Below are 22531 nucleotides of genomic sequence, written 5' to 3' on the forward strand. Positions count from 1 at the left end.
GTAACTCATATGAATCACACATACACACGAACAACCATGCAACCTGAAGCTTTTATTTTGAAATGGTGCTGCTAGTAGCGCTTCCTGTGTGTGTGTGTGTGTGTGTGTGTGTGTGTGTGTGTGTGTGTGTGTGTGTGTGTGTGTGTGTGTGTGTGTGTGTGCTGCACCATCAGTAACGTCTCCAGCACCGTAGCACTGGGATCCTACGGGGAGCTTTTATTTTGAAATGGTGCTGCTAGTAGCGCTTCCTGTGTGTGTGTGTGTGTGTGTGTGTGTGTGTGTGTGTGTGTGTGTGTGCTGCACCATCAGTAACGTCTCCAGCACCGTAGCACTGGGATCCTACGGGGAGCGGGCACAGGGTGACGGCGGTGTTTCCGGCAACCTGCCGTCAGACCAAGCGCTTTCCCTGCTCACGTTTCTTCCAGCCCCGTTATCTTCAGGGAGGGTCCTGCAGGGGGAGGAGTAAGCAAACCGCGGAGGAGGGGACACGCTCTCCGCCTGCTTGGCGCAGTCAGTGCGGTGATAGCTGTCAGACGCGGACGAGGTGAAGAGCGGAATGGTTCATTTATAGACTTCTTCGCTCAAGCGCAGAAGCCCGGGTCGGATTTCCGCCTTTCTCGGGTTATTTTTCGGCGGGTGATAACGACAGTACGTGTCCGTTCGCAGAGAGGAAATGCCGCACAGACATTGTGTGAGTGCAGGTGGATGGCCAACCTGACGGTCCCCGCCGCCGCTTCCCTTCACAGCTCTGCTGTCGTCCGGAGCTGCGAACACCAAGCGAATCCACACAGAACCAAATCCAACTAATAACCTGGAGCTATGCTTCCTGGGGTCGGCGTGTTCGGCACCAGCCTCACCGCACGGGTGATCATCCCGCTGCTGAAGAACGAGGGCTTCGCCGTTAAAGCGCTGTGGGGCCGGACACAGGAGGAGGCGGAGGAGCTGGCCAAGGAGATGAACGTGCCCTTTTACACCAACAGGATCGACGACGTGCTGCTGCATCAGGATGTGGATCTGGTCTGCATCAACCTGCCGCCGCCTCTGACGCGGCAGATCGCAGTCAAGACACTGGGTGAGTCTGGCTGCTCCTCCTCCTGCTGCTGTTAGGATGGATGTTGCGGGCCTAGCGTGCAGGCTGCACCGGGCCACTCTTTAACACCACATACCGCCTTAGTATGCTCACAGTGCTGCAGTGGATAAGACCTAGAAGTGGGAGCTTAGTTAGCAGGTGTGGTTGTTAATGATAGATGCCCCGAGCTTTATCTCACCCGCGGTGAGCGTTGAAAGTGTCCTCTTGGATGACTTACAGCAAGCTGTTTGTGTCCTTAACAGGGAGCTCTGCAGCTGCTGTGCTCCTGAGCAAAACACTGCTTTTCCTCCCCCTTTGCAAAATCTGTGCACAAACGTTTGCAAGTTGCAAACGTCTCTGACAGGATGTTATAATGTTTTGCATTCATAAAATGATGCATTAGTGAAGACGTGCAGTTTAGATGTGAGTATATGGGGACTCCCTGCGAGGCAAGGTCTTCAGTCAAACAGCAGATTTAACCCATATTAGTGAAACTGTCACACACAGAAAACTAGAAACCCCCAGAGACCAGGCCTGCATGCAGGACAAGACACACACACACAGAGGTTGTTCTAGTTTGAATGTGGAGCAGTGCAGCTTATTTTGGAGATCACATCCAGGAGCGGTGACCCTGCTGTGAGAGAATGGTGGTAAGAACTGCCGAGCTCTACATCACACAGGCTTTATTTGCCCCACAGCCTGGCAGCAGAGCTCAGCTGGCAGTGAGCTTTAATAGGTCAGGTCTGCTGAACACCGAAAACAAACGGGTTCAAAGACACGAAAGCATCCGGGGAAGTATTAGGTTATATCTGGGAAAACATGTTCCTGCTTAGCTACCAAGCTGCAGGAAACAGGAGAGTGTGTAGGACGGTAACAAGGTGAGAGGTAACATCTTCAGCTGCATTGTTTTGTTTCATTAGCAACCTCAAAGATATTCCAGTCATGATGACATAAGTTAAGATGCTGAAACAAGTGACCTGCTCTATATAGCTGTGGTGTCACTAGTTGTAGTCATTTCCCTACAGTTATAAATATCCCCAGTATTAACCATGATTAATATAAAATTAAGATGATTATATTTATCATGGTTAATTAATCCCTGGCTGTCAGGGAGTCTGTTTAAACTCATTTAGAGAGGGAGCCCGTGATCTCAGACAGCGATAAGTCATTACGAACATTAAAGGAAGTGCTAATGACAGACCATAAGAGTAAACATTACCTTAACTACGTCGACTTGAGGTGCAAACAGTTGCATAACTAGTTTAGCAGATGCTGCTTTACTAAAGCAGTAAAACTCGCTACACTGCTTATTTAAAAAGCCCTTCATTGTCTTTCATTTTGCCACATTTTCATTAAAATAAGGTGAGCCAATGCTTTGGAATGCGTTGGCACAGAATGTAAATACGCTACATCACATTCATGCGCATTTTATGGACACTTCAGGTCCGACCAGTGTGGTAGCAGAACCAGTTTAACCCACCCCAGCTTACTACTACATTTGTTGCACTTTTGCGTCATCACTTTAATAATGACAGGAAGGACAGAAGGTGGGTCAGAAGTGAACATTTTGCAGTCCAGGGTCCAGACCAGGTCTCCTAAGGTTAAATATTAGACTTAAATAAAATATTAGCATTGTTCAGGATGTCATCTAAAGAAGTAAGTGATGAGTTGAAGAATGGATCACTACCTTGGTAAAAATGGTTAAAACCCCAGCAACACCCAGTAACTGAATGAATAAATAAAGGCTGTAGTTGGCGCCATAAGAGCCAAGGAGGCCTAAACAATTTCTTTCTTGTTTTTAGTGGCTGGAGTGAAGCTTTTCATAAATTCACGTGATCCTCATTGGCACAAAAAACACTTGAACATCTACAGTTCCATGACAACGTGGCATTCTCTGTGCAGGTCACGTGATCTGATGTCAAGAGCTCCTATAAGCTATTTAGTAAATGGCCTGTATTTGTATAGCGCTTTACTAGTCCCTAAGGACCCCAAAGCGCTTTACATCCAGTCATCCACCCATTCACACACACGTTCACACACTGGTGATGGTAAGCTACATTGTAGCCACAGCCACCCTGGGGTGCACTGACAGAGGCGAGGGTGCCGGACACTGGCGCCACCGGGCCCTCTGACCACCACCAGTAGGCAACGGGTGAAGTGTCTTGCCCAAGGACATAACGACCTGTCCGATCCACGGCTCAAACCGGCAACCTTCCGATTACAAGGCGAACTCCCAACTCTTGAGCCACGATCGGCCTAGTAGGCCTATTAGGGGGGTGCTCACATCGCAGCAGAACCACGCGTAGCACTCAGAGTGGGTTCTTGGTTTGTTCTCAGATGGTTTATAACACAAAAAAGAAAAAAAAAGCTGTAGCAAATTCTAAAGAAAAGATATGCATGAACAAGCTTCCCCCTTATCAGTAACTGTCACTTTCACTTAACACACTCGACCTGCTCCTTCCCACTTGTCCTGTCTTATGTTATCGTACTACAGTAACTCAAAGTCAACTTTGAGTTATTGTAGTACGATAACTCCACATGTCAGCCACCTCCACATCGGTTGTCATGCTCCTGTGGAACACAGTTACCCTGACCTATAGGAGAGGCTGTTTCAAAACTCTTCCAGAAGCAAGTCTTGCTGCTTGCTAGCCAGCTTGACAATGACCCTGGGCACCTCTTTGGGTCTGAGAGCCCTTATTTAAACGAGCTTGAATTGGCATGCTTTATTCCCAATGTGTTATACTCATGTTATACAGCTTATTTCCAAAGTGCTGACACAATCATTGTCTCTGTCCCTGCTAGCAAAGAGCAGAAGAGACGACACGCTAAATCACATCATCATAAGTCAAGAAAACAACAAGTACATGTACCTTCATATTTACATGATAATGAGACATGCTGTATTTTTGCCACTGCGCCGCTGAACCTCTGCTGAGCCCGTGCACTGCTGCTGTTTGACTGTAACAAGCTCGTTGGGTGCAGTGGTGGAACAGCTGCCATTTTTACCATTATGGGATTCTTCCATATCATGCCGCACAGCAAGAAGGTCCTGAGTTCAATTCCACCATCAGGCCGGGGTCTTTCTGTGTGGAGTTTGCATGTTCTCCCCGTGTTTGCGTGGGTTCCCTCCGGGTACTCCGGCTTCCTCCCACCGTCCAAAGACATGCAGCTTGTGGGGATAGGTTAATTGGATAATCCAAATTGCCACTAGGTGTGAATGTGTTAGTGAGTGTGAATGGTTGTCTGTCCCTGTGTGTTAGCCCTGCGACAGACTGGCGACCTGTCCAGGGTGTACCCCGCCTTTCGCCCTATGACAGCTGGGATAGGCTCCAGCGCCCCCCACGACCCTGAAAAGGATAAGCGGAAGCAAATGGATGGATGGATGGATTCTTCCATAGTGTCAGGTCTCTGTTGAACATTGTGTCAAGGTGTCTGTTAGGGCCAAGTGTAGTGCGACTGCCATGGAGCAGGCCTCCTCAGGGGACTGCAGCTGAAGGTTAGAAATGTTTGCTCATGAGCAGGATGCCAGACAGGCTGTATAACCCCATGTACAGTCGGTCTTCCTCATACTGGAACCGCTGCTGATTCTTAGTGTAATAGTTGTGTAATAGTCAGTCTCCTGTATGGAGATAAGGCCTCTGCGGCTCCATTCATTCCCACACTGCTGCCTTGTTTGCTCCCTGGCTTCACCTGATTCTGTAACGTGAGCTAACAAAAGGGATGGGACTGATGTACAGTGGATATTTGCTCATGCCATGACTGCAGTCTTCTCAGTATGTACTTATGCATACCCTAAATCAGAAGTCACACCAGCACAGGCACGTGACAACAAGGGAGCAAAAACTATCTTTTCAGTGTTAAAGGTTGCTCAAACGAAGTGAGTCTGTCCCAGTGAACTCAACTGGACCCGCATGCCAACTACATCAGCTCTGTCACTAGCCCTTCTTCCTCCTCTCTTTCCTCCCAGCTCATTTCCTCTTAGCTTCACTGCATGTGCGCCGCCTGTTCCTTTCCACCCACCTCTCTTCAGCCGGTCTGCGTCTGGGCCCGATCCTGTTGGCGTTCTGTTGGGCAAACATGAAACAGTGTTTGCAAATTCTGTTGAACTCGGCCTCCATAATCACACCAAGTCAGAATATTATAAACATGATACTGTACATTTTTTAGGTTCCTTTACTGCTTTATAGACACACAAAACTTTGCTACTGCAGCTGTTAATTATTTTCCATATAGATAAACCTTTTATTTCTTTATCTATTTTTAAATCAATCAGTCCTTGTTCTTCAAAAGAGATCAGATGAGTTTGCCTGGAGTTGAAGCTGGCACCGGAAAGTTGAGGCCCTTTCAATTAAGGGTGGGAATCAGCAGACAACCCATGAACCCGCGATTCATTCATGATACAATGTTATCACAATTTCTTAACATTGTGATATTGCAATAAAATATAATTTAACTGCAAAGTCTGTCCTTAAAGGAAAACTTTACTAAAGCAAAACTACAAAATAAGATTGCACAACAATGCCATCACTAAAAGCCGCCATAAATATTGCCCTAAGACGGAGCAGTCAGATATTGGTTATCAGTCTGATATCAGACTGTGATTGTGATTATACGCCGGTTAACTGCAGTAATTAAATATTTGTCTAAATAAACAGAAATTCACTCATGTGACTGAGCCATTAGCTCGCTCTGAGTTAGGAGCTAGCTTTGTCACGCTAACATGACTGGAGCAGTTTTAATTTAAAGGTTAGAAATTCAGATTTTTCAAGAATATAAATGTTTATTGGTAGATATAATGAACACACACACACACACACACACAAAATAATAATACATGTAGCTTGATGCTAATTCTTAGTGTTTTATCAGCAGCCACATGGTAATGTGTTAAGAAGTGTGGGAAATTACTGGTCCAGATATTTTTCTCTCCTTTCAGTTGCATCATATTTATGGAACACTGATTCACAACAGCTCAGTTAATTCCTCTCAAAGGTAGATGACCTATTGCTAGGTAACAATGTCACCATTAGGTTCACATGGGAATTTCTCACTTTGAAAAGAGCCAAACGTGTGCAATCATTCCACCTTTAGTTGGAAAATTCGGACTGCCGCTCGATTGTTTCTTATCAGACAAAGTGTTCGAGTTCTTCCAGTATTCATTAAACCCCATCAAATGACAAAGACATGGGACTGTCAACACGAATAAGAAATTGCATCTGTCTGACCTTTTTATCTGTGCTGGCAACTGTTGCGAAATTCAGAATTTTTTTTTATTTTTTTTTATTTTTTTTTTCAAAGTCAAAGTCAACTTTATTGTCAATTCTGCCACATGTACAGGACATACAGAGAATAGAAACTTCGTTACTCTCAATCCCTAGATAAAATAGAAAATGAACATTTAAATATAAGAGTGATTAAAAATGCAAGTAAAATATTTTAAAGTAAAAAAATTAAATAATATAATACAATTTTACATATAACAAGAAAGCTATACAATATACAATATAAGGGTAAATGACATTGAGTGCAAACCAGGCAGAGTAGTGCAAATAGGCAAATAGTATTTGATCACACTAATGCAGGACTGTCCTTTCCAAGAGAATCACCCCCTTTGCGCGAGCTTTAATTATCAGCTCAGTGTCTTCCAGCAGCCGTGTTAGCACGCATGCTTGTGTCCTCACCTTCGCATGGTGCAGAACTTGGACGCCTAGCAGCCAAGAACAAGCGTCTCTCTAACATGTGCTAATATTGTGGAGTACTGCCATCTTTTGCCAGTGAAAACAATAGTGAGCAGCAAGTGAAAGTGAAACTTTAAAGTGGTTTCAGATGAGAGGTGAACTCCAGTGTGTTTTGTCAAAGCTTTGAATTAAAACAGCATTTTTGCTTGTTAGTGTAGAAAGTTTAGTTTGTAACACAAGAAAAGAAACCAAAATAGAAAGCTAAGATCAAGATAGAGAGACAACTATCTCAGGTGTCACACATGCACACTGAGCAGATGTAACAGCCACATTCTGGGATCACTTTTTGTGGTTAATAATTGTTATAAAATTGTGTAATGTTTATCAGATATACGCACTCACACCGTGACTGGACTTGAACTCCAAGTAGATGCTCGTAGAAAGCAGTGGTAAATTTTACAGATGGCAGACTTGGTGGTAAAGTTGAAAATAAAATTACAGTGAATCCTAATATCAGCTGACCACTGAAATTTCATCAGCAGACACGGCCCACACGCCTGCCCTTTCTTGCATCACCGTTTTCACGACAGCTCTGTGAAAGTCTTACGCAGTCACTGATTGGCTGACCCGAGGGACTGAAGCACTAAAACTTCCTCTTTTATCAGGGCGTGTGAGCTGATAGTAATCTGCCTGTGGCCTGCTTATTGCTCATTCCTCATTGCTTACCTCATGAGCTGAAATGTGATCAGGCTTCTTCAACAGAAGAATGTGAACTTTGCCTTTGACCACATTGACCGGTTTGTTTTTACCCTCTCTTCATTTGACTTTTGTGATGCATGAACACAACGTCTAATACTGATTGTACTTTGCAAACATTTAATTCAACAATTGAATTCAACATACATTGAATGCAAAATTAGACATAAATCTAAAAATGTTTGGTTTATGTGTTTGTCGTCTTATAATCCGTCCATAATAGTTGAATATTTGGGGTAACAAAAGCTTACAGTCATATATTATTTCATATTAGGATGTTCTATGCTGAAGGTGAGAATAAGTCATTCATCATATAATAATATTATATAATTTTTAGTATTTAGCAGTACACTAAGTGTTGCAGTAAAATATACTGCAATTTATCATCTTTTGTCAAATCAAATGACAGTTAAACTTTGTCTATATATCTGTTTTATTCATTAAATAAAGTTATCTCACTATATTTATTTTTATTTAAATAGGTGTAGAATAAGATCACTGTTGCCCTCAGATAAAGTCAGTCTGCTTTGTGTCTGATATCAGTCTGAGACTGACTGGAGTTTAGTTGGCAATTACATGCAATCTTATTTGATAATACATAACATAATAATAATACATAATATAACAAATTTCCCACGTGTGGGACTAATAAAGGTTATCTTATCTTATCTTATCTTATCAAATAACTGTGATAAATCATTGAAAATCACATATCAGCTGCTGTCTACATAAACTGAATTTCCAACAGACAAAACAATGATTGTTTTAATTGATCTCACCAAATCAAATTGAAAGAAATATTCAATATTTACTTGTTTTTAAATCCAAGTTGGGTTTACTCAGTGAAATTAAAGTCTGACTGTTAATATTAACAGTTACATCATCCAGCCAGCCGTCTCTGTATTGTGTGTCCTCCCTTTACCCCTGCTTGAATGACTGAGTACAGAATTAAGAACTAATAATAACCACGAGGATTTTGGGAAAATGGAAAATCACCGGTGGAAGCGAACAGCACCACACATGTTCTTCAGGTTTTACATGAGCAGATAAGCATACTTGGTCTACATTACAGTGAACCTGTCGGTCTTGTTGAGCAGCTTCTTGGCTTCCATTGGGATTTCTTTTGCAGTTCTTCCTCTGGTTTCTCTTTCTTATTAATCTAGCACTCCTGTGGTGTGAAGCTTGTATTAGCGTTTCCAGTTTGCTGCATCCAGAGTAATGCCCTCAGGTTGTTGAGACATATGTACAATACATTTCAGTCCCGTTGGTTTTAGGTGTCCTGTATAGCTTTGCAGTAGAATCATTTCTGTTCTTTAACTTCCTCCTGGGTAGATGCTTTGTGAAAATGCAAGAAAAAGAAGAAGGACGATGCCCCAGTTTGTCATCCTGTAAGTGCCCGGTCCTGTTTTGGGGATCATTCAGAAGGCTGTGCAAAGGTTCTCAGGCGTCCCTGCATGAACAAAAATACTTCAGACTGTTGACGGTCCAGTAAGTGCCTGAGAGTTGGACTATAGTCTCACACTACTTAAAGTATTGAGGTTTTTCTTTGTCTTCTGTCACATATATAATGTTAAAGTGGTGGACACTGATATTCAAACGTGTATCTGAAATGTGTATTACACAAAACTACTTTAGTGGAGGCCAAGGATAAAAGTATATAGGTGAAAATGAGCATACTGGGTCACTAATCACCTTGTTAAGATTGTGCTTTTATTCTGATAAATGTTCTCGTTTTTGCAGAAGCTTGAATGGCTGTGGGTCACACGCTAATGGGGAATCTGAGAGTTGAACTGAAATGTAAGACGAGCATGAGTTTCAGGTGCGCTTTCTGTCCCCTCGTGTGGTTCCGTTTTGTTGAAGGCGAAGGAAGTGCAGCTCTACAGCTCAGCTCTGCGGTGCACTTTTACAGTGATGAGCAACAGGCACAGCACAGCATGCTGTGTCTTTTTAAAGCGACTGTTGGCACCTTGTGACGTTTGTGTAAAATCCCTTTCAATTATTCACTTCATCACTTGTGTCATTGTGAAATTCCAAAATCGATTTCTGTTGTAATTCTGAGAAAAATGCAACATAGATCACAAGGAAGTTGAAAAGGTCAAGCAGCCGCACAGCATGACTGCTGAGCATGAAACTGACAGCACTGGGGTGTGTTTTCTGCATCAGTCATTATTCAGGTTGATTAGTAATACGTACGTGATAATGACAAATCAACAGAAAAACTTGAACCCTTGAGCAAGAATTGACCTGATAAGGACTCTAATTTGGACCACAAGATGGATTTGAATGGATTTGATGGATCCCTACCTTTGAGAGAATTCCCTCTAAATAAATGCAGAGTTGTACTGGGTGATCACTTTAGTCCTTTAACAATTCTGTCCTGTCAAGAGTGGTCTAATGCTCCTTCCATGGGGCAGGTGACATCTCTGAATGGCTACATGAGTATGAAGGTGATAAAGTCCTACTTGGACACACTGAAATCAGAACACCTGTTGAAAAGCTTCCTCAGTCCTTTTTAAAGTGTATTTGTCCTGTCTCCCTCCCTGCGTGCTGTTCTGCTGATGGTTTCTTCCTGTTAAAAGGGAGTTTTTCCTTCCCAGTGTCACCAAATGTTTGCTCATAGGAGTCATCTGATTGTTGGGTTTTTCTCTATGTTATTGTAACATCTTTTACCTTAGAATATAAGGCCCCTTGAAGTGACTGCCCTTTGAAATTAAAAAAACTGTAATTGAATTATCAAATGTGAATCTGGTTTCTCTCGTCTCACTGATAGAAGATATCTAAGCTGCACAGCCAGACGCTCGTTCATGCTGCTGACTGGACCAGACTGTACCTGCTAATTATAGCATGTAAAGCTCAGTAGATGGACAGTTTGGGCAATCGCTCGTCTCCATAATGTGACTGTGTGTAATGTGAAGGATGTTGGCTATAATGAAAGCCCGCAGAAAAATATAACTGTGGCATCTTTAGCATCTTTCAGTTCACTGTTTAGGTTTTACCGCATTCAACTTTTCTGTCTTGGTCCAGTCCAGCACATAAACAAATCCAAACATTTTCTTTAGGTATCCCCGTGTTTGTTCATATTGATCATGCAGGAACAACACAGTGTGTAGATAACAGGTAACTATGAAGCATTATGCAGACTAAAAGCCAGCAGTAATCAGGTCAAGGGGGTTTGAGTGACGCTAAACATGCAGTGTGTTATTGAGCTGTCATCATAATAGAGGACTGCTACAGTTAACAGTAGATGATATCTGCAGTAGTTTGAAATCTAAATCATGCCCATGGTTCATCAGCACTACACAAGCTCTCAGACACCTGCTCTGCAGGGCCACCCAAAGGCACGGGTTTATTTATAACTTGAATACTAAGGATGTCATCATAAATACATGTTTCCACCTCTGATACGCTTACCTAACAGCACTTTTGACTGGTGATGAGCTCTCTGGCAGCCCACTGAACATGTTTAAAGTGCAAACGATGCCCAAATGTACAAATTACAAGAGAATAGTCAGGCAAATTTGTCATCACTGAAGAAAAAAGAAAATGTAAAATGAGTGTCATTAAATTAGTTTAACATTCATATTGTTAACAAGCTTAAAAGAAATGTTAATTGTACATGTGTTATTAAAAATACATCTTAGCTTAGCTTGCATTTCCTTTGTTAGCAATAGCCTGAAAACCATGAAGTTGTTTTTCCTATGTTTACCCGCTTCAGTGTGTTTGCCAGATGTGGAAATTAAAAAAAAAAACTATTTCTTTATCATAATGCATAAGAGCATGTGTGAAAATGCTTTGTGTGTGGAGTTTGTTCTCTATTGTTAAAGTGACAGCTACGCTAACACTAGCTAGCTGCTACTAGGCCAGTCATAGCTACAAATGTGTGAATGCATTAGGAAGGCCACACCACCAAATGTATGCCTGTATGTCAGGACAATTGATGCATAATTTTCCAAATTTCCAACTATTACCACATCATGGCATGTTGTTTTAGATAAACATTACAGAGTATGATATAAAAAAAAATCAAGCTGTTTGGAACAGCTAAATATTGGCTGCAGAAAAGCAACTTAGGGGTTAATAAAGTGCATATTAACTAGCTAACATTTCTAATTAATCTTGTCATCTGATGACTTATTTCCAGCTACCACACACACCATTGTGGTTAAACCACATTGTATAAATGAGGGAGTCCAACCAGTGTTAGTGTTTTCTGTTTGAGTTGCTATAACCAGAGCAGGTCACTCATTATGGAAAAATAACCTTTTTCTGTATTTATCACATTCTTAAATGATAAAAAGGTACACGAGAAGAGAGCACCTCTGATGTAGTCTACAGAAGGGCTCCGTTTTCTTCAGGGTGACTTTGCTTGCATTCATCAGCCTGATGGATGAAGGGCCCTTTGGCTGAGCGGTGCTGCTGAGTGGTTTAGCTCCAGACAAATTAACCACCCTCGCAGACGGAGTCAGCCAGGAGATAGAGTGGTATGCCGACATTCCCAGGCCTTCTTTTTTTGCTTTCTCCGCTTGTGTTTTTCATCACAAGTTTCCCACTGGTTTGCGTTCATGTTCTACTGGATGTCCATTAACATGTTAATGACAGCCTGGGAGCGCAAGTGTGAAAAAGTGTGTTTTAGAGACAGAGGAATGAACTGAGAGACGATGAGGAGCAGTGAGGAAGAAAAGCAGAGAGAAAGCTTGTCATCCTGTGAAATTGCCTTTGTGTGTTGGATGAATGGCCGGACGGGGGAAGCTCTTTCAGCTCACCGCCACGCTGTGCGGACAAGTGAGCATTCCTGGAGAAAAGGAAAGTAGAAACCTCCCCGTCCCTGCCCCTTCGACATGCCCGCTTTCTTCTGCATGGACCCATTAGGGACTGTTGTGTGGCATGAACTTGGGGTCCAGGCTTTGGAACAGGAATCACATTGTGTGTGTATGTGTGTGTGTGTTTGTGTGTGTGTGTTTTTAAATCCAAGGGCATTAGGGAGGCCAGATTTTTATATAGAATGGGATTTGAGGCAGGCTTTTAGCGTTGAATAATTCTGCATTATTAGACTAGAGTCTTAATGAGGATATTTTCCTCTATTATTATATTTGAACAGGAATGGAAGAGAAGCTTTCAGAGATTTCTCGTTTAGTGTCAGTCAGTAAATCTGCCGTGTGTGGAAAAGGTTTCTGTCTTTATTTTTATTATCCACATGAGGAGAAATGAGAAGCCGGCATTACTTCTCATTCCATCCATCCATCCTTAGCTTCTGAATTATATAAGAAAATCCTCTCTAACGCACTGGGGTGGATTGGCAACAGTTATTACTGGTAAATAATGGTTGAAATCATTACAGCTGTATCACCAGTTCACATGGGTGACATGTTAAATGAATAAGGTGTTGGTGACACTCAAGCCATCTTCATACATACACTGATGCCTTGAACATTTACATGTTGCCTGACTGAGCAATGTGAGAATAACACATAGTCACAGTCGTAGGAATACGTAAAACACTTGTCATAGTTTTTTTAGTCGAAAGACTAAATTAGACATATTTAGAGGGGCAATCGAGTTTTAAAAAAATAACAATAAATAAAGCTGTACTGTTTTCCACATGATTCAGTGAAAAACAAGAGCCAGACGATGTGGCTAAACGCTAACTCATATCTTATCCTGTTATGACCTGTCACTACTTAATTCCTTCCCGGCCTGAAAACACCTCGCTGATCAGCCTGTTAAAACACTCCCACTTACTGAGTGTCTGTGTGTAGCTAACTGCAGCATGTCAAAACAAAGATACCTGTGCAATCAGCTGCGGTGTTGGGAAACTACTTGAGTAATATTTTCAACTTGCACAAACTTAACCAGTGGCCCCGTCATCATCTTCTCTAGCATGCTGCCGGCTGATGCACTGTCATCAGCTTATGTGGCTCTTTATTCCCCGTCTTGTCCTCTGTTGTTCCGCTCAGATGTCCTTTTATGCGCTGTGTTCAGGAATAGGTCTGTCTGTGTGTCTTAATTGGCCATCAGGGAACAGGGACAAGAGGCATGTGCGGATATGAGTTAAAGCCCCCAAGTTTTTGGTCCGGTTTTTCCGCTAAGACTATTGTAACCACACCAGGTCCTGCACTTTTTTCCTTTTTAACCTTGTTGGGCCTATTTTTAGATCACGCTTGAGCAATAAAAAGCATAAACTGACACTGCGGAGTAACGTGCGACGCAGCAACGCGGTCAACAGGAAGTGATACTTGGGTACTCTGTAGTAAAGTGTGTCTCACTTCCTGTTGTGTGTGGGAAGTGTGCGCTTGGGTGATATTGAGGATTTCTTTCAGCGTTTTCCTGCTAACGACCGGTGACCCTTTGTGTTCTTTTCTTTCTCTGTGCATGTGTGTAACATATGAAATATATCCAGCTGCCCAATAAACAAACGGAGAGATGGAACGATTCAGAAAAATAGAAAACAGATCAGGTTTTTCTCTTCTTCTTTCCATATCAATAATATCTTTGTTGGTCATGTATCTCTCTGACTAATGTCTCTTTCCATCCTTCTTATTTTTCTGACAAATTCTTTCCAGCTTGCCCTCATGCATGACTCAGTCATACCACGGGTGTAACTGTGTCGCTGCAGTCTCCCACTGACTTGCTATTATCACACAATCCCAGTCAGCCAGGTGCATGAAAGGAAGTCAGATACCACTATGGAGCGATTTCATGCAACCAGCTTCATTTAAATCTCCACCATTTAAAGGAATTGTCTAAAATCATCAGTTTTTAAAGGTGCTAAAGGTGTTATCAGTGTCCCATTTTTTTTTTTACTATATATAGCAGAAATAGTTGAGCATTCTCAGCATTGTTTGAAGTCATGATTCTAGCCATACGTTATATATTCAGCCTCCTCCTTGAGGGAATTATCTGATTTTTAAGCCCCTAACAGCTCTGTTTGTGCGGTCCAGATAATTGCTAACTTTGTCTGTCTGATTTTCAGTGCTCCCCAGGTATGTCGCATTAGGTTTATAAGATTAGGTGGTCTGTTTGACGTCACTGGACATAGGAAATTCATGTAAACCTTTTAGTATATTGTAATTTAAGTCATCTGAGCAGGAGCCAAATTGCTGCACTTCCTCTGGGCTCTGACTTGAAATTCTAGCCCCTGACGGAAGACCTCGGCCAGTCACACATCTTTTCAAACCAAATCAGGTCGGTAGTATGAAGACTAGAAAAAGCCTGCTTGGAAATTAAGAAGTGGTGTTATGTGTTAAGCAGAGGCCTTTCTCCTGGGAGAGAGGGTTTAAGTCTTATTATTATGCCAGAAATGAGTGTTGATTGTAGGCTGCAGTTAAAATAAAGACTGTCCCTGGTTCTGAATGTGAAGCCAACATGAAAGTTCCTTAAACCTGCATTTCCCCAGCAGGGGGCGACTACTCGGTTGCAAAAAGACGTCGGTTTGCATAGAAGTCTGTGAGAATTTATCCTGAGCCTTACTTGCTGTGCTTTTTGGAAGTCGAATTTCCCAGAGGAACCCACCCGAGGGATTAATAAAGTTCTATCTTATCTTATCTCTTATCTCTTATTTTTTGACCTCAGTAAATACTTCTCTAATGAGTATATGGACCCAGTTACTGTATCATATTCAATACAATGTGTTATTTACTTACTGTTTGGATCATTTGTATGAAAATAAATGCCAAGTCAGTACTGTATGGGCATGCAGTGTTATGTGTTGCATAATCAGATCCATCCCTTTCATCAAAACTCATTATGTACGTGACTAAAACACTTGAGATCAAAATGGATGCGGCGGTGGTGGCTGAATGCATCTTTTTTATACAATATATGGCATTTTGATAATGTATGTATTCATGTGCATATGGTGGAAGGCACCTCAAACAGAGGTGTGGCTTCAGGTTTGCTGCTGAAGGTGCTTCAATGATATGTTCACACATTACCCCAGTATAGTGAGAAGCCTAGAAGCTGAGAGCCACTGTTCTCTGTCACAGTATGCAAATGATCCATGTGATCAGACTGAAAGATGCAAATACTGGAGGTGATTTTGCGTACAGTAGAGCACTGTTATTTAAATTACACTGACCGCTACAACCCTTTTGGATTTCTTAGAATCACAGATGTGTCATTGTGCAGTTGCATACCACTGCACATCTGGATCTCTGGGGAGAATTTGATGAGTTCACGATGTTTCACAATCTCGCTCAATCATTCTTTCAGCCAGTCCCACAGACCTGCCTATTGACCATTGATGTTCTTCTGCGGCGCATTGCGATGTCTGTTCTCTGCACAGTCATCGTAGAAGCGCTTTGCATTTTTTGACCTCGTTTATCTCACGACTCCAGAAGGCGCATGAATGAAGCATTGTGTCAGTGCCCTGTCTGCTGTTAACCCAGCCATAGTGAGTTATGACTTCCAAAGCAGCCAGGAGACTGCCAGCCAAATTCAACTGGGTCAAAAAAAAAAAAAGAGATCTTTCAAAAGGCAGTGTGTCTGTCTCAGCTGATGGAGGTCATCTCTGTTTATTTATGTAACGTCATTGTCGATTTAGAGTCTTTGACTGCAGGTTCTAAGACCGTTATGTGTCACGTCTCAGCAGTTACTTTGTAATTGGGCTATGTTTCAAGCAATTGTTGTTTATGGAGACGGGAAACACGACTTCCCCTTGATATTAGTGACCCACGAATAATAATAATGTTTGAGACTTAAAGTGACATGTTTGGCAGAATTATGTGTGGGGAAGTTGTCACATTGATCAGGGGCCTCTTCAGACAGCACTTTGTTCACATGTTCATATGTTACTAGTTAAATTGAGCCCTTACTGAGTAGAAATTAACACAAGCTGCATCAGAAGGACTGTTATCGCTGCAAGACGATGCACTACTTAAGTATTATTTTAGCTGTTTTAAGTATTCCAGCATCCAATTAATCAAGTGAAGTGAGATAATACACAGTTGCTTGCCAATAGCAAAAAAAAAAAAAACTAGCTCTGTTACTTTAGTCAGGAAATGTAACATATTTTTATTTACTCCTTTTAACAGGGACATATGTAGCTACTGCTCTATACAGCTTTTGATACAGTGTTACCTGTGCAGTAATTTGATGTGTGTAACAAAGTTCCACAGTAATCGTTGTCATGTTTGTGCTGTGTTTTCTAATTCTGGTTTGGATTCAGTCTCCAGCATGCTTGGCTGGATTTGAGAGATTGCCACAGTCACTGTTTTTTAGTAGTTTTACAACACTGTGCCAACACTTTGGCAAAAGAACGAGGCAGCGCCTGCTCCTTGGCAGGCTTCCACAAATCAGCCAATCAGAAGAAAGTGCCCTTTAGGAGACGGGTACCTGAAAGAGACAGGAACTAATAGAGCCTTATTTTTACAGATGACAGGCAGATACGAGGGGTGCATTATCACCATGACGACAGTCCTGCTTGGCCCAAGTGTTTTCCCTCCTCCATCCCTCTCCAGTGATAATGGTTATAGTGGAACGTCTTTCTTGTGAACGCAATCGCATCAAAACGTGTCAATTAATTAGCGTGCGCCTTAAGTCACTTGCCCGCCCATGCATCTCAGGACATTAATGATGACTAATGATTGCTCACTGCCCTTTACTCACGTGTCAGTTTATGGTACAGCTGTCTGCCTCCTTATGTAGCGTTAGCTGTGGGTCTTCAGCGACGTGTAAGTTCACTATGGAATGACTTTATCCTTCCCCGCTCCCTTTTTTTCCCACAATATAGAAGTAATAAGCTTAGAAGTCATCTCATTAACAATCACATGCTGTCATGTGCTCCATACAGGGTCCCTTACGATAACTGTTAGCTCACTGCTGCTCATTACAATTCTGACCTTCCTCCTGTCGCCTCCTCCTTTCACTTCACAGCAGCTCAGTCTGGCACAAAGACGCCCTTCATGGCTCTGAATGAAGCCAACTGAAAGGAGGGCTGGAGCTCACCTCTTGTTTTGACAAAGCCTGACTTCTTCCAAACGGCCACTCTAGCATGCTCACCTGTTAGTGCGATCCCTTTGGAAGATGCAGTTTGTTTTTTATTATTGTGAACTGAAAAGCTCAAACTTGGCAATATTTTCTCAGACACTGTACACAGTAACAGCAGAGTTACATGTGTCTTTTACCTCATGCATGGCATCTGTCCTTTACCCTAACATATAGCACGTTTACATTTTTAGTGCATTATTCTGTCACATTGTCCCAGGCTGCTTTAAATGCCAGTTACTTTGGCCACCTAAGAGCAGCTTCTCTGGGACAAAGAGTCAGTTACGTATTTATTATTGATGACAGCAGGTTTGCTCACTGCGGTCCTTGTAGTCCTCTATTTGCTTTTTTCTAAATCAAGTCGTCTGACTTTACTTCTTTCTGTACCTAATGAGCTGACACGTACGCATGACTAAGCATTTAAAGTGATATTTGCCTGACCGCAAGCAGTTGTTTATATGTAAATGAGCCCAACCAGCTTAAAGTGGCAATTACATGAGGAAAAACATGTGCGTCTGGGTAGTCTTCTGCCTGACCTACATAGTAAATTAAGGCAGCTCTGAAAGCAAAATGTAACAGAGAGGTGCTTCTTTGGGAGACAGCTCTATCACTGTCAGGCTTGTTTTATCTGTCTCAGCTGTGCATGTTACCATGAGCCATGATGGGAAGTGTGCTGATTAGGATGCTGTGTTTGTGTGTCAGTGGTGAGAGAGGAAAAGTAGCCGTTCAGCTCAGCAGTTAATTAGACCCTGGAGGAACTTTGGGGGGGGGGGGGGGCTCTTCAACTACAGACACGTGCAAACTCTTTGTGATCCGAGGTAAACATAAAGGCTAATTTTGCCATTACTTTTTTTTTGTTTGTGCTAAATACATTTTTATCACTGCACAGTAGGAATATTTAGCTAACTGTGACATATTGTATGGATGGCCATTTCTGTTTGCATATACCTGCATTATCAATGGGCAGCAGCAACCTTAATGCATGCCCATAGTGCTTGTGGTTTTAGTGGAAGCCACTCCTTTGATTACGAGTCAAAGGAGTGCCAGTTGCCAGAGGGCCACGCTGGTGCTGGGGTTAATAGCTGCACTTAAGCACATTTAGGGATGCTAAACTCCTTGAGATTCAAGGGCATTAGCTGAGGCCAAAGCTGGTTGAATGAGGCTAATGCTTCCTATCATTCATAGCTGTACTGTGTCCTAATGGACTTAGTGTTGCAATACCTAGTGTTTTATCATTCCTATCCATCTGCTGGCTGTACTCTCCCCAGGTGTGCTTTTTCCATGACTCGTAACACTATGAACACCACCAAATTCTTACTCCTGTTTGGCATAAATATTATCTTAAATAAGGCAGTTTAGTGTTTGGGGCTTCTCCAGGATTTGTTAAAGAAGTTATATGGCATCCACACATGCCCCCTGCCTTTGCATTAGCTGGAAAGTTCCAAGCAAAAGCAGTTGACAAGAAGGTGACACCAAACTTAATGCCTATTACTGTAAAAAAAAATGCATTAAATAACATTATATACTTTATAATACACAAGAAATGAACATTTTGGCATCAGTTGACATCAGCGGTAAAATGCATGAATGTCACTTGACATCTTTGGCATACAGAAAATAGATTTAAAAACCATAACCGATAATTTGTTGCAATAAACGTCCACTTGGAGAATACAAAGCTCTCAGTAAATAGCAGCTTGTGTACACATGTTAACAAAAAACTGCACCAAACATCAACTCATTAACACTTATCTTGTATAACAGTTGACATTGTTTGCACACACCCTTTTAAGGAAGTTTTCCTACTGAAATGTCATTCAGATTATCCACTAGCTGTTTAAGGAGGAAGGTGATAACGCTGGTCAGTAGACAGGTAGTGGTTCTTTTGTGTAGTGGTGTACGGGAGGGAACACACAGACTCTGGGGTTAGTATAAAAATATGCTAAATCAAACATGTGCATCTCTTAATCGGTTAGGAAACAAAATTGATCTTTTAAACATTTTTGAACCAGACACCAAATATTACCAAATTTTGTTTCCATTAAACAGTGACTGCGCTCCTCTGGACTCGAAGCAGATTGATTTGAAATCCAAAGCAGTAGAGCAAACAGTGCTGCGTTCATCCATCACTGCTATCAAGGTCACTATTGACATGCTAATTTCACAGTGTGAATACACAAAAAACAGCAAATTAGTGAGCAGACAGCTGGCTTTTGTTTGCTTTATGTCCAGCCAGAAGCATACAGTGTACACTGATAAGAATGTCTAATTCTCCATTTGTTTCTGGGCTCTGTTGCCACCCCCTCTCTGCTGTGTAATTGCTTTAACTTAAATTTAATTTGGAATATTGAGCAGAAAGATGAGCCTGGCCTGCCTTGCCTAGTGTCTGCTCCTGTTTGGTGCTGAAGAACCATTCAGTGAGGCACAAACTGCTTCAAAGATGCTGAGAATAGTAATACTGGCTTTAGAGAATCTGTGTTGTTTACTCAAACACATCATGATACCAGCTAATGCTGCGTGTGAACTCTGCTTTACTACATATCGATTTCATCAGTGGATAGGAATGTAGAAAGCTCCTCCCTGACACGTCTCATTGTGACCCTCGCCCTGCAGGAGCACGTGCGTGCCACAGCGTGGCAGATGGCTATTTCTCCTGACTGGTTCCCCTACATTTCCTATTTCTGGCTTCCTCGGGCGGAGGGCCTATTGTGTTGGCTGTTGCAATGATGCCTTCAGCATCCTTCTCGAGCCACCTGGTTTTCCTTTCCAGCTGTTTCCACATGGTCGCATTAGAGGCGGATTTAAATGTGAACTCTGGTCTTGTAGTCTGGTTTTGTCCCCATTTCTTCAGCTGGTGAGTCAAGTTTATTGTATCAGTGTTGCTGATCAGTATTTGCTCTGCCATCAAAAGCAAGTCAGTGAGCCTCGCCCTCACTTAAACCCAGCCTGACCTTCCTGCACAGCCAACACTTCCAGCCTTTCCTTCCTCAGCAGTGCCACTCCTGTACAGTGGAGGTGTGAGATCTCATGCAATGAAAGCATTCCCTCTACCACACACAGCCTCATACCCTCCCTCTCGTGTTTCAAGGCTGTGCCCTGTGTTTGTGTGTCTGCTGAAGTGAATATTTGGTGCCCTGTAGGATACGCCACGAGTCGTGCAGAGAGGCCCAGATGATGTGTGTGGCAGTGAGCAGAGAGGAGCACTGGACTGGAGAAAGTTGGCCTTCATTTGTAATGATGCAGCTGCTCTCTCTTTGTCTATCCTGGCATTCCTCTGTCAGTGTCTCTGTCCAGCCAGTGTTGACTTAGCAAAATGGAAGAATATCAAAAATAATCATATTTACAGGACCTGAAGCAATCACAGCCTTCAAGACTTAGAATTTCGCTTGTTCATTGCGGTAATTTGGCTGAATTAAAGACTGTCACTGTAATTTTTGATATTTTGATGTGTAAATGTCATAGAACAAGTAACATGAACAGTTAGCAGTGAACAGTTTCCATATAAGCCATATATGAACTCAGGGGCCAGATCAAGTGGGACCCTCTTGGGGCTGAAAAATGAAGCCAACACTGATAAACATGGCCTAGTTTGACTAAATAAACACTTAATTGGATCTCCACCTAATGCACTTTGTTTGTTTTGGCACCAGTAAAGTTTTCTAATAACAGCTGGCACTTGATCAATACTGCGTGGACAGTAAAGCGTAAACATGCAGGTATATGGATTTTTACAGGAGTTTGTAAAATTGTCATGTCACCATCTTTATTGCACATCCTGTTTTTAATAAATAGAACTTGCAGGAAGTCACGCATGCTTTGTGTGTATGCAGAGGACAGTGGGTTTTAAATTCAGCAACTTTTATGTGTATGACTAGGGATGGGTATTGATAAGATTTTCATGATTCCGATTCCATTTTCGATTCTTTATCGATTCTTATTTTTAAAAAAGGAGAACACTAAGGTCGATTAGCTTAGAACTTTGTTTTATATGTGTGAATGTGTGTGTGAATGGGTGGATGACTGGATATGTAAAGCGCTTTGGGGTCCTTAGGGACTAGTAAAGCGCTATATAAATACAGGCCATTTACCATTTTACCATTTATATCTTCTCTTTGAACAAGATAGAAATTTAGGAGTAACATGGCCTTACAAACCCAACAGTGAGATCTTAAGAGAGCCACAGCCTACGGCTCTTCAATGGGGTGTCACAGGGTCCCCAGGAAAAAAATTGTAAATGTAAAATAATAAAATAAATATTCTTCTGTAGCAATAACAAAGTGTAACATAAATTATTCTGTAGCAATTACACAAGAATATCCAGAAATGTCCCTGCCTACAATTAAACACATTCACTTACCGAAAATCATCTGCTGTGGCAAATGGGTTCAAGCCTTTTACCACAAACTGAGTCACTGCTCGGTGACATTCGTCTATCCTGGCCTGAAAGGAGACGCTACCGGTAGACTGCAGCGAGAACTGCCAGCATCTGAGCCAGACTCTGTCTGTCTCTCTCATCATGGTCACCTAAATGCACAGTAATGGCAGGTTTTGTAATAAGGCAGATCGCGCTAACATAATATGCACTGTTAGTTGATTATTTACCTGCCGCATTAACGGGAGAGGACGTGCAAACGTTACCGCTGCTGCTGGGTTGAGATTCACGAGTCCGGAGCAGAATTAAAAACACGATCGCGTGTTTTGTGAGCAAATGCTTTTGCATATTCGTAGTGTTTCTTCCCTTAAATGAAGTATCTACTTTGCAAGTATTGCAAGTTGCCCTGTTGTCATCCGTTCTCGTAAAGTATAACCAAACTTTTGAGCGTTTGAGCCGCCATGTTTCATGCCAGGTAAATGACGCTCCGCAACGTGGTGACGTCAGTCAGGGCGACTGGAATCGATAAGGGAATCGTTTGCAAAAATGGCAAACAATTTCAAGGAACTGAAACAGTGGTTTTCGATACCCATCCCTATGTATGACTGACAAGAACTACATGTTTTGAATGCTTTTTCTTTTTCTCTGCATATGTTAACTTAGTAGAAATTGCTG

The 22531-nt window shown here is 42.2% G+C and overlaps 1 protein-coding gene and 1 long non-coding RNA gene across 2 annotated transcripts in view; one reads left to right on the forward strand and one right to left on the reverse strand.

The window, feature by feature from the left end:
* The first annotated feature begins 318 nt into the window (after positions 1 to 318).
* Positions 319 to 22531, forward strand: part of gfod1 (glucose-fructose oxidoreductase domain containing 1) — a 35405-nt gene continuing 13192 nt past the window's right edge. Inside the window, exon 1 of the mRNA XM_085286246.1 lies at positions 319 to 1072. Within this exon, the coding sequence (XP_085142372.1) occupies positions 820 to 1072 (253 nt within the window). The 5' untranslated portion in view covers positions 319 to 819. The remainder of the gene's footprint in view (positions 1073 to 22531) is intronic.
* Positions 3797 to 22309, reverse strand: LOC146566679 (uncharacterized). Its single transcript, XR_014893741.1, has 3 exons — positions 22087 to 22309; positions 21842 to 22008; positions 3797 to 5133 (listed from the first exon to the last, which is right to left on the reverse strand). It is a non-coding gene; the product is annotated as an uncharacterized LOC146566679 (long non-coding RNA).

The sequence above is a fragment of the Mchenga conophoros genome, linkage group LG9 (genome assembly GCF_057382185.1).
Source record: "Mchenga conophoros isolate Kocher_MC1m ecotype Shallow Benthic linkage group LG9, M_conophoros_male_GT1.1, whole genome shotgun sequence".
NCBI lineage: Eukaryota > Metazoa > Chordata > Actinopteri > Cichliformes > Cichlidae > Mchenga > Mchenga conophoros.